This window comes from Pituophis catenifer, unplaced genomic scaffold (genome assembly GCF_029215685.1).
Source record: "Pituophis catenifer annectens isolate HBS135680 unplaced genomic scaffold, rPitCat1.0.hap2 SCAF_2, whole genome shotgun sequence".
NCBI classification, from domain to species: domain Eukaryota; kingdom Metazoa; phylum Chordata; class Lepidosauria; order Squamata; family Colubridae; genus Pituophis; species Pituophis catenifer.
The window spans coordinates 275,799,578-275,811,568 of NW_027256882.1; the positions used below are offsets into that span (position 1 = coordinate 275,799,578).

The 11,991-nt window shown below is 38.6% G+C and overlaps 1 protein-coding gene across 1 annotated transcript in view; it reads left to right on the top strand.

The window, feature by feature from the left end:
• The window catches only part of CPLANE1 (ciliogenesis and planar polarity effector complex subunit 1), a 61,373-nt gene extending 51,360 nt beyond the window's left edge, over nt 1-10,013 (top strand). Inside the window, exons 49-54 of the mRNA XM_070938899.1 lie at nt 1,563-1,624; nt 2,733-2,897; nt 4,035-4,126; nt 4,478-4,600; nt 5,775-5,938; nt 8,114-10,013. Coding sequence (XP_070795000.1) covers nt 1,563-1,624; nt 2,733-2,897; nt 4,035-4,126; nt 4,478-4,600; nt 5,775-5,938; nt 8,114-8,248 — 741 coding nt within the window. The 3' untranslated portion in view covers nt 8,249-10,013. The remainder of the gene's footprint in view (nt 1-1,562; nt 1,625-2,732; nt 2,898-4,034; nt 4,127-4,477; nt 4,601-5,774; nt 5,939-8,113) is intronic.
• The last annotated feature ends 1,978 nt before the right edge of the window (nt 10,014-11,991 follow it).

The following is an 11,991-nucleotide window of genomic DNA, read 5'->3' on the forward strand; positions in this document are numbered from 1 at the left end:
TAGGACAGGGACGGTAGGCATGCTGGTGCGCTTATGCCCGCCCCCTTTATGGACCTCTTAGGAATGGGGTGAGGCCCACGGTAGACAGTTTAAGGTTGAAGCTGTGGAGGTTTGAGGATGTAACTGCGGAGTCGGGTAGAGCATTCCAGGCATTGACCACTCTGTTGCTGAAGTCGTATTTTCTGCAATCAAGTTTGGAGCAGTTTATCTTGAGTTTGTATCGATTGTTTGCCCATGTATTGTTGAAGTTGAAGCTGAAGTAGTTGTTGACAGGTAGGACATTGTAGCAGACAATTTTGTGTACTATGCTTAGTTCAGACCGTAGGCGGCATAGTTCCAGGTTGTCCAAGCCCAAAATTTTGACCCTGGTGGCATAAGGGATTCTATTGTGAGCGGAGGAGTAGAGGGCTCTTCTCGTGAAATACCTCTGGACCTGCTCAATTGTATTAATGTCAGATATACAGTGTGAATTCCAGGCAGATGAGCTGTATTTGAGAATTATCCCTCAGAGTTTAGTGAGAGGCAGCTCAAGTGTTGCAGAGTGTTTGTCTCCCTGGTACAGCACCTAAATTAAACCCAGGCATTTCTTATGGTGGAGGTGAATGGCTCTGTATGCTTAAGCAGAGAGGAAAGGGGAGATTTCCCATGGATTTCTCCATTCTCAAAGGCCACAGTCCAGCTAATTCTGAGAAGACAGGAACATCAATTTCTCTCCTTCCATTTGGCAAAGAAGAAACCATAACTCATCAGAAATATTATCTTATTTAAAACCCTGGATTCTTCAAATTCATCCATCATCTGTAGAAACCTGAGCAAGAGTAATTCACCATTTCTCTAGGTTTCAATCTTTGACAGCATGATTCAGAGGGAATGGCTGTTGTCCAGGAAGAACAGGCCGTGCCAGGAGACTTTAGACCGCTAAAATCCTTACAATGTTTAAAAATCTCTGCAGGACCATGATGGGAGATTGTGCTGGATGAAACAATAACATTAAACAGTTGGAAATTGTCATCTCTAAAGACAAGGGAAACTTTAAAAAATAATCTTGATGGTTAAAAAGTGAGCTTTTCTTTAGGAGTCAAATATTTATTTCAGTCATCGTCCAACATAAAGTACAATCAGGAATTGTACAATTACATCCATTTCAATAATAACACTTTCACTTGTAAGAGATATAAAATAACTAAAAGCTAGGATTACTAACCCAATGCTATAATACTAAAACACTCAAATCTCTCTATAAACACATCTTAATATTAATGTTAAGGGAATGGACCAAAGGAACAGGGACTCAGAAGGTTGGGGGAAAAAGGATTTAAAAAATAAATAAATTTTAAAAATACATTTAAAGAATTATTTCTCTGTAAAATTATTCAAACCCAGTACTCTTACTTGTTTCAAATGTTAATTGTTACAGAGCAGAATCTAGCAATGTATGTAATAAACAGCATTTTGTCAGTAAATTTTCTGACAATAATACTAAGCTCCCTCAGTTCTCAATTAGAACAGTTAATACTGCAGACCAGATAACTGATATGTATCTGTTTGCGTTTTTTGTATAGCCCCCTGGACTGTCAACACGAGAGATTAAATTACAACAGAAAAAGAAAAGGGAGAAAGATAAGTATGTTATTTTTCAGGAGCTTTCTAGACTTTTAATCCATTGTATGTGGTAGCAGTTGAGCTATTAAGTGTAAATTGTCTACATTTCCCCATATGTCTTTCGCTGGTTTGTCAAATTTTATGAATGAAATTGAATGAAATAATTCTAGGATAAGGCATCTGAATTCTATGCCCCAGGGATAAGATGAAAGAAAATATTGGGAAAATTTTGAGTTGAACTGTTAAAACCCAGTTTAAAGAGAAACTTTGTGTTGGGGACACTATAAAACAATTCTACGGTATCCATTCTGTGGGTAAAGTCACTCTGTTATAGACTTGAATTTTTTAGGAATTCCAAATTCCACATTGTTTGGAATTCTTGGAGTGGAACATGGAATGTTTCTATATTTTAAGGGAACATATGTCACACTATATCAATTTTTCTACAGATTTTCCTCAGCCACTTTCGTTGTTACCAAATTATTTGATATTTTTGGTCCTCTTGTCTCTGACCTTGTTCGTTATATGGCAGTAGAACAGACAAAATCAATAATGTCGCTTTCGTACAGTCCTTTACAAATTACAGGTAGTCCTTGATTTATGACCATAATTGAGCTCAAAATTTCTGTTGCTAAAACAGTTGGGAAATGAATTTTGCCCCATTTTACAACCCTGACACAGATGTGTTAAGTGAATCCCTGAAGTTAGTGTCACAGTTTTTAAGTGAATCCCCATGGACTTTGCTCGTCAGAAGGTTGCAATTAACCATGTGACCCTGGGACACTGCAACCATCATAAATATGAACCAATCGCCAAGCATCGAATTAACCATGTGACCATGGGGAGGCTGCAGTGGTCACAAGTATGCAAAATGGTCATGAATCACTTTTTTCAGTGCTGTTCTAACTTCGAACAGTCACTAAATAAACTGTTGTAAATCAAAGACTACCTGTACTTCTACTAGTATGTTTTTCTTGTATACAGAATATTTTTATGTGTCTCCTTTTTCCCCCAGTAGTGACAAACTTAGATTGCTTTTAAATAACCTAGAAGGGATGTTTGTTAAAAAATAAATATCTCCAATTGTTGAGTAGTTAGTAGATAAACTGACCCATTTGCTTTCTCTGAAGGGCCTTGCTATCTGAACATCATAATTTAAGAGTCAGCGAAGCTCTCAGTCTGATGCATGACTTGCTGTCGGACACTGCGCAGCTCCCTTCCAGTAAATATAAACCATCATCTGGAAGAAAATCATCTTATGATTTTAAGCAGCCACGCATCGCTTCTGCTGGAGGGTAACGTATTGTAAAGTAGTATTGTCATTAATTTTCCTGCTTCATTCTCAGATTTACCAATGTGACAACACTGTGCAGGGCTGGTCAGACAGAAGTCTGAGCGCAGTTGCTCTTACTCCTAGAAAAAAAGTATTGCCAAATTTGAGCACTAATTTTCACTTTTAACTTCACAGTGGTTCAGTATCATAGCAATGACAATGTACTGAGGGATGGTTTGACAAACTTATTTTTGCTGGCACACAGATGCAGACACAGCATTCCGAAGCTGAAATAGTTTCTACAGTTTAAGAAGTTAACAGTCAACAGGAAAGTAATTCAAATGCCTAGCAGAGAATAGTTGCCTGAAAAATGCCGGCACAATCCAAAGAGCAGTAGCATAGTCCCAATAAATTCCAAGAGTCACAGAAAACCAAATTAGGTACTCAGGCAGTCAAAGGGTCCAAACAAGAAAGAGGAACAAAAGACAGAAACTAGGATTCCAAACACTTGTTTCCAAGCAAAGCAGCTACCTAAAGCTCTTCTGCTGACACCTGGTTACAATCATTCGTGCCTCACCCTTTGCCTTGCAACCAGCCTACAGTATTTTTCGGAGTATAACGCGCTCCGGACTGTAAGACGCACCTACCATTTTTGGTGAGGAAAACAAGAAAAATAAATCTGCCTATGTCTCCCAGCAATTTTTCCTCCTTGCAGCAAACAGCAAATAGCCTGCTTTACTTTCATTTTCATTTTCAGCATAGCTTGATTAGCACAAGAAAAAAATCTGCTCCCAGCAATTTACCTGCTTGCAGCGAGCAGCAGAGGCCTGCGCAAAACAGCTGAGAGTGGGGAGTCCAATCCAACAGACAATCAACTTGTGCTAATTAGGCTGTGTGAAGCTGAAATGGGTTGTTTCTTCTTGCTGCTTGCTGCAAAGAGGTAAATTGCTGGGAGGCAGAGGCCAAAGGGTGGGGGCCAGTGGGTGAGCGGGGCTACATTCGGTGTATAAGACGCATCTAAATTTTCACCCCCTTTGGGGGGGGGAAGGTGTGTCTTATATTCTGAAAAATATGATATATATACCAGTTTATGTATTTTCAAAAAGTTCCAGAATAATTATTGCAATTATAAAAATACAATATATTTTTTTTACTGAAGTTTCCATGGGAGGAGCAAGCCATTTGCCAAAGTTGGTTTGGGTCCAGCAAGATCCTTTTCAAATCTGTCTTGTGACACCGCTCGGAAAAAGGGTAAGAAACAAAGATTTGTTTTTAATGACGCCAGTTATCAAATATTCGGTGCAAAGGGCATGGAGCATTTTCAGACTGTAACATTTTACACATACATTTTGCATCCTAACATTTAAAGAAATAAGCAAACAAAGCTTTATGGAGAAATAGAACATTAATTCCATTTCATTAGAGCCTTGAAATTTTAGGGGTAAGCAAACAGAAACATATAGCAAAGAAACTCTAGGCTTTTGCCAGGGTGTGAAGATAATAAAGATTGCCAGATCACACCGAATTGTAATCTGATAACTTTGTTTGAAGTTCCTAAGCCATAATGTGAAAGGAACAGTTTTGTTGTCTTTTTTGCTTAAGATCGACTCTGCCAAACTCCTTACAGAAGAATGTTACTAGAAGCCCATCAAGGTGAAGCATATGGGAAAAGCAGTAGAAACCAGAGGCAATGGATGAGTAGCAGGCTGGACCCGAGAAGCCATGGTTTGTGGTTGCATAAAACTCAATGCTATTCATTGGCCCTCATCTCCACGGTCCCTTTAGATGCCTTCTGTTTTTAGAAAAAGACCTTCTCCCGTTGCTAGGCTTTTTCAGTTTGGATTAATTCATAGTGATTAAACTTTTTTCAGATTTTAACTTTTCTTGTTCACTTGCTTTGAGTACTTTAGTGATAATTTAGTACAAATCCAATCATTAGGTGGACTGAGGTAGCTCACAGAAGACCTTTATCTCATGAGCTGAAGAAGTCAAAATTTATCTAAATGGATCATTGGCAAAATTTACAGTATAAATGTCTTTCTCGCTTCCTAGTTGGAATGCTTTCCAGATCTTTTTGCGGGGGGCGGGGGGGAGGCTGTTTCCCTACATTGTTTGGAAGCCTCATTGAAGAGAGTCACCACTATTACAGAGAGATTTAAAAAATACATTCTGCAAGCAATAATTGTAGTCCAAAAATTGATAGCTATGGACATAAATTCTGTGCAAGACCTATATACATTTTTTCCTTCTGAGCTTATGAACGCTTGTGGGAAAATATACTCTATCCCAATATTATGGGCAGTATAGACTCATACTTTATAATAACTTTTTGACATAATTTGGCAGCATTGACACTGTTTTGAAGCTTGTAGTCTTCTTTTGATGGACACGAAGGAATTACAGGAACATATAGGATTGCCTTTTTGATGCCCCACACTTGAATGAGAAGGATGCCAATTTGGTCACATATATTAAGGGACAGGGAAACTTAGATTAACAAGAGTTGTTAATATCCTTGACAGTGAGCTTCCCTCCATTCATGCTCAAGCCAGGAATAGCCTCAAGTATTCTTGCAGTCCTTTCATGGCTCCATAATTGTTGGGATGTTGAAGCTGGGAGGAGAAGCCTGTGAGAACTTCAGTGGGTCCTCTGTCTCTGTCATTGATTAACAGATGCATGATAGATACCAAGGTCAACCATGGGGGAATAGCCTGAAGTTAAATAGAAATGCTTAACTAGAAAGTCCCTTTTAGATATTTTAAGAGATATAAAAAGCAGCGCTAAAACTTACTTTTATCAAATTGGATTCAAAATTTAGGTCAAACTACTAAATACTTAAATAGTAAGAAATTTAAATAAACTAAAATACAAAATCTTTCAACAATTTGTTCCCCTCCAGCTTTTGATCAGACAAGAGAGTCAGTGAATGAGAAAAGGTTCTTCACTTCTAGTATGACATCTCAGGCCACTGAAGAGACTGATGACAATACTGTGAGTGGTTGGAGTGTCCCCGAAGAGATCCAACAAATACTGTATGGCACATCTAATGTACATTTCAAGAAGGTGAGGACAGCAAAAATAGAACAAATCAGGCTATAGCTCTGAAATAGGTACTTGTTTGTGACTTCATTTTATTTGGTATCTATGTCTCTCCTGGGAGAAGGATCAGATTCTTATTATTTACAGTGCCTTTTCATATTCAAGCTATTCTCCAAAGCACCTGAGGGCAGGACAAGAAGCAATGGGTGGAAATTAATCAAGGAGAGAAGCAACCTAGAACTAAGGAGAAATTTCCTGACAATTAGAACAATGAATCAGTGGAACAACTTGCCTCCAGAAGTTGTAAACACTGAAAGTTTTTAAGAAGATGTTGTCTGAAGTGGTGTAGGGTTTCCTGCCTAGGCAGGGGGTTGGACTAGAAGGCCTCCAAGGTCCGTCCCAACTCTGTTATTCTATTCTATTCTATTCTATTCTATTCTATTCTATTCTATTCTATTCTATTCTATTCTATTCTATTCTATTCTATTCTATTCTATTCTATTCTATTCTATTCTATTCTATTCTATTCTATTCTATTCAACATTTGATCCCAAATCCAGTTTTGGAGTTGATAAATTCTTGTCACTCTTCTACAAACAAAAAAAATAGGACTATAGTCTCAGGGCTAAAAAAAGAGGGTGCTTCTTAAAAGGAAAATATGAAAAGGTTTCATCTGAAGATCCAACAACTTTTGAGATGAGCAGAATCACCTTCTCCTAGGATGCCAGTGGGCCATGCTGTAAGAAGGGTATCCCCCCTCTTTCCAAAAAGTGGGGCCAAATTAGATAGAAGGTCTTTCCAGTGTTTCTCCACTCTTGCTGTGCTGTGTTTTCATAGGATTTTGAGGAGGCAGAATAGAAGGGGAAGACGAGAAAAGCTTAGGCCTCCAAATGAATCCCTTTTGTACTATATAAAAACTTCACTTCAATAAGGCACAGAGCAATCTGAAAAAGGAGGGCAGAGGCATCCATTGGAGATAGTACTACTGTGTTTCTCCAAAGAAAAGACCTATCCCGAAAATAAGCCCTAACTTGGTTTTTACACATGTGCCCAATATAAGCCCTACCCCCAAAATAAGTCCTAATTAAAACCCCACCCACTCCAGGGTACACGGGGTGGGGCGAGGCGCAAGGGGGGGAAATTAAGCTAGGGTGGGGATGTGGGGGTGGAGTTGCCCTACTACTTACTTTCGGAAAGTTGCAGCCAGGCCTCACACACCCCGACAACTGCCTTGTGGGCCTACTTCTTCTGCAGCTGGCAAGGCTTCGGCACGACTAAATGCCAAAGGCACACGGAACGCTGTTACCTTCCCACCAAAGTGATCCCTATTTTTTCTATTTGCATTTTTTACATGCTTTTGAACTGCTAGGTTGGCAGAAGCTGGGACAATTAATGGGAGCTCACCCCGTTACATGGCACTAGGGATTTGAACCGCTACCCAAGATAGAGTTTTCTCTGGGATGGCTGGTAAAGCAGACTTTGCTTAATGTCAGGTGTGCCTCCGTTCAAAACTCATGAAAGAAAAACCCAACTCCATGTTTGTAGAGAAAGGTACTTTTTCTGAGTATGAACTGAATGCAGCGAAAGTCTGAGACAATAGGCGTGAAAATTACATATTGAAAGCATCCCCAAATCCCTCCCCCCAAGGACCCAGGTTGAGTGTCCAATCCACATCTTCCCAAGTTGTCATGTGGGGTACTTCTTCAGACGGCCCCATCTATCTGGTATGCCAGGACAATTGACCTTGACAGCTATCAGCTCTCTCTGCAGCTGCTATGAAGACTGAGAATTTTCCTCCCTTTTTCGAGACATCTCCACCAGCTCACTTCCTCCCTCCCCCCAAATACCAGCAATGCCTCCCCCCTCCCATTCCAATGGCAGCCGAAAGCAAGCAAGCATCATAGAGGCTGACAGAACCGCTGAGCTACCGACCTTTCGATCGACAACCGGGTCTTATTTTCGGGGAAAAACTATACAAGAAACTGGTGTCTTTGAGCCACAGAAGTAGGAAGCAAGGAAAGAGTGGGGCCAATGAATGGTTTCCAACAGAGATCAAACATTAAGGCTTTTTGTTGATTATATACTTTTGTATTAGCTGGCCTAATTTTAACCCAAGGGGAAAAAGACTTTTTTGGCCTTGAAAAGGTCTCTTGACTGGTCTAGTTCTTATCTCCATCATACTTCTCTTTCTCTCTCCAGGAATCACTCCCAGAAGATGCTTGCTCCATTGCCAGTCTTAATAATATTGACAGTATGAGTGAAAGTACCAGCAGCATCCTTAGCAAGCTGGACTGGAATGCCATAGAGGCTATGGTAGCAAATGAGGACAAGTAAAACTGTATCTCATCTGTTCTGGTCTTTAAAAGGACATTAAGTGGAATATGTAAATGAGTAACTGGTAGTGAAGTTGGAAGATCATCAAGCAACAGCTCAACAAGTAACATCAAGGGCCAACATTCATCCATTCAGGAAATTCTGCATAATGTTACAGAAAAATTCAAGAAAATTTTTAAAAATGATTACCTTCAGAATAATTTGATTGATGGTGGTGGTGCTGTTCCACAGGATGGTGTTTTAGGATTTGTAGAATATGTAGATGTTTAATAAATCTGGCAAATAAGGTCCTAAGGGTATTATTAATTTGTATTTCTGAAAGAGTGTTTAGAATTTAGGTGACCAGGTTTGCACCTTGATTTTGATGAATTTTGCTTAAAATTATGAACATTTAAATATTTTTATATAATAAAATGTTTTTGGGGTTGTTGTTGTTTTGTTACATTTGAAAATGTTTTTGGTGGAGGTGATAAGTTTGTGTTATATCATAAGTTTGTGTTATATATTTGAAGGTGTCCAGTATTCAGATATCCAGTATCTCTTGCTGTGTTGTTTTTTGGTAGTCTGTGAGAAGTAATCAGGCCTTAAAATATGTTGCCTCCTTCACTATGTGAATATTTAAAACAGTTTCATTTTTAAATTCATTCTCTTGGTGAATTTTTCATTAGGATGGCTGCTATATTAATAAGCATATCTACTTTGAACCTTAAAATGAAAATGTGGATACAAGGGGCTTATTTTTATTTCCTATGATTCTTACTGTTGGAATACTTGAAATTTTCTGAATATATCTTCCATCAGAACCTTCAAGCCATTTTGAGTTCTTTTAAAATGCAAGATGTTGAAACATTCTGAGTCGATAAATATTTATACTTGAACTAAGAAAATAACAGGTATTTCATATACTCCTTTTACAAATTTGCCAATGTCACAGTTTATCATGAAGACATGTTCTGGCTCCTAGTTTGGGAGCCCTTTTTTACACAGAAATGCTCCCTTGGAAGGTAGCTGATTGTCAGCCCTTTGAGGTAGACCAGCTAAGGAAACACTTCCAAGAATGACTGGAACTCTCCTGGACTCGAATATAGGCTGTAGTAACAATCTTGAAAAGCTGTTTTGCCTTCCCCTCCTCTTATACCTCTGGGCATTTGGGTGACACTAGTTTGAGTTTTTAATGTTTTCTTCATTTCTTGTCTAACGTCGTCTTTGAGCCTCTGGTGGAAGAGGATTCTGATGAAGCAAACTATCATTCCCAAAAGTTGGTGCCTTTTCATAACATTTTGAACAGACATTACCAGACTGGGCTGTTGTAAACTAAACAATTCTCCTCCTACAATTTTTGGTAAGGAAATGAACTTTAATCTTTTCGCTCAATTACTAGTGAGATTACTCCTTTTGCAATTAAGATGAGATTTGTAAATAAGGAAGCCCCCATTATATTTTAATGGGATGAAAGAACCTTCAGAGTGCTTAATTAGATAATCTGGTGGCATTCAGGAGATTGGGACAGCAGGATGGGATGTATGTTGTGATACTACGATGATGTAACTTTTTAAATCAGGATTAAATCTTTATCCCTATTTGTAGAAGTTGTACAGCAAAGTCTAGATATGCAATATATTAGACTGAATCAACTGTTTAACATATTGATATCTGTGGAAGTGTGTAAAAAATGTTCCTTCTTGTTCTCCTAATACTATTCCTAATTACTGTTATTACAAAAGCACTCTGTGTAGTAAAAAAAGTGTAGAGCATGGATGTCAAACTTGTGGCGTCATGTGACAAATTGCGACATTTTTTCCCTTCACAGAACTGGGGTAGGTGTGGCCTGTGTGTGACGCATCCCTGGTGTAGAGCACGGACAGGGAAATACACATAGTTCTCACTTAGAGATTGCTTGTTCGATGACTACCATGTTTCCCCGAAAATAAGACCCTGTCTTATATTTTTTTGAACCCTGAAATAAGCGCTTGGCCTTATTGCCATGCACTCAAAAGCCCGATTGAGCTTATTATCAGGGAATGTCTTATTTTGGTGGAAACAGGGTAGTTACCAGGGTGCTGAAAAGGATAGTTATGACCAGTCCTTGAGCTCGCAGCTGTCATATTCCTGCAGTCATGTGATGGTGACTTGGATGCTTGGCAACTGGCATGCATTCATGACAATCACAGTATCCTGCAGTCACATGATCACCATTTGATACATTCACAGCCAGTTTTCTGCAAGCAAAGTCAGTGGGAAGTTGCAAGTCACAACAATATGATATTGCACTGACATAAATCAGTGCAGCCATAACATTTCAGTTTATAACATTACTTAGCAACAGAGTTACCAGTCCCAATTAGAGTTTGGTGAGGACTACCTATATTAAGACATGGAAAATACTTGTATATCTGTAGGGTAAATACAGATACTCCTTGATTTACAATCACAATTAGGATCAGAATTTCTGTTGCTAAGCAAGTTGAGTGAGTCCCTCTCAATTTTATGACTTTTTGCATGTTAAGTGAATCATGCAGTTAAGTGGTTTGGAAGGTCACAAATGTGATCACATGATCCTAGCACCCTGCAACCGTCAAAAATACATGCTGGTTGCCAAGTAACTCATTTTCATCATGTAATCATGGGGATGCTGCAGCAGTTGTAGGTTCAAGAAGTAGTTTTAAGTCACTTTTCAGTGCTGTTGTAACTTTGAATGGTCACTAAACGGATGGTTGTAAATCAAGGACTACCTGTACAGTATAGCGTGGATTAACATGGCTTCAGTCTAATGCATATCTTGAGAGCATTGCTTATGTTAATTCCAGTTAATACATCAAACTGCTAAGAATGGTTATTTTTAATGGAATGGGCAAACTCCAATGATTTCTCTTAAAACTATGACTTTCATACAGTGTGGTTTTATTTTTGCAGATTTTAAACTACCATTGACTTGTTAACTGAAGTAGTGCTTTGCAATGAAAATATTAAAATTATGTACCCTTGTGGGCTCCTCTGTAAGCACCCTTGGACCTAGCTATATTGCCCTCAAGATAGTAAGAGATAGGTAAGAAATTAAAATTGGATTTCAAATTTCCATGAAACTTCTGTGAAAATCTAGAACTTTTAAGGAAGATAATTTTTTGGCTTTGATTGAAAATGAAATCGATTGAAAACAACCTTATGATAAATATTACAGAAAGAATATACCTACAAGGATTCTCTGAACAAGAGAAATCAAAGACTTCAATTTATTAGATTTTTCATTTGATTTTGCCAGTTCTTAATTCAGAATTAACCAGCTTCAAACTTTGGTTTCAAAAAAATTGAAGCAGACAGAGAGTTGAGGAGGGTATGGATGTCTACAGTCATATATAGCAAGTCCATCTGCTTGCATCCTATATTTAATTATCAGTTTAGAATAACAGAGTTGGAAGGGACCTTGGAGGTCTTCTAGTCTAACCCCCTGCTTAGGCAGGAAACCCTACACCACTTCAGACAACATCTTAAAAACTTCCAGTGTTGAAGCACTCAACTTCTGGAGGCAAGTTTTTCCACTGATTGTTTTAATTGTCAGGAAATTTCTCGTCAGTTCTAAGTTGCTTCTCTCCTTGATTAGTTTCCACCCATTGCTTCTTGGCCTGCTTTCAGGTGCTTTGGAGAATAGTTTGACTCCCTCTTCTTTGTGGCAATCCCTGAGATATAGGAGCACTGCTATCATGTCTCCCCTGGTCCTTCTTTTCATTAAACTAGACATACCCAGT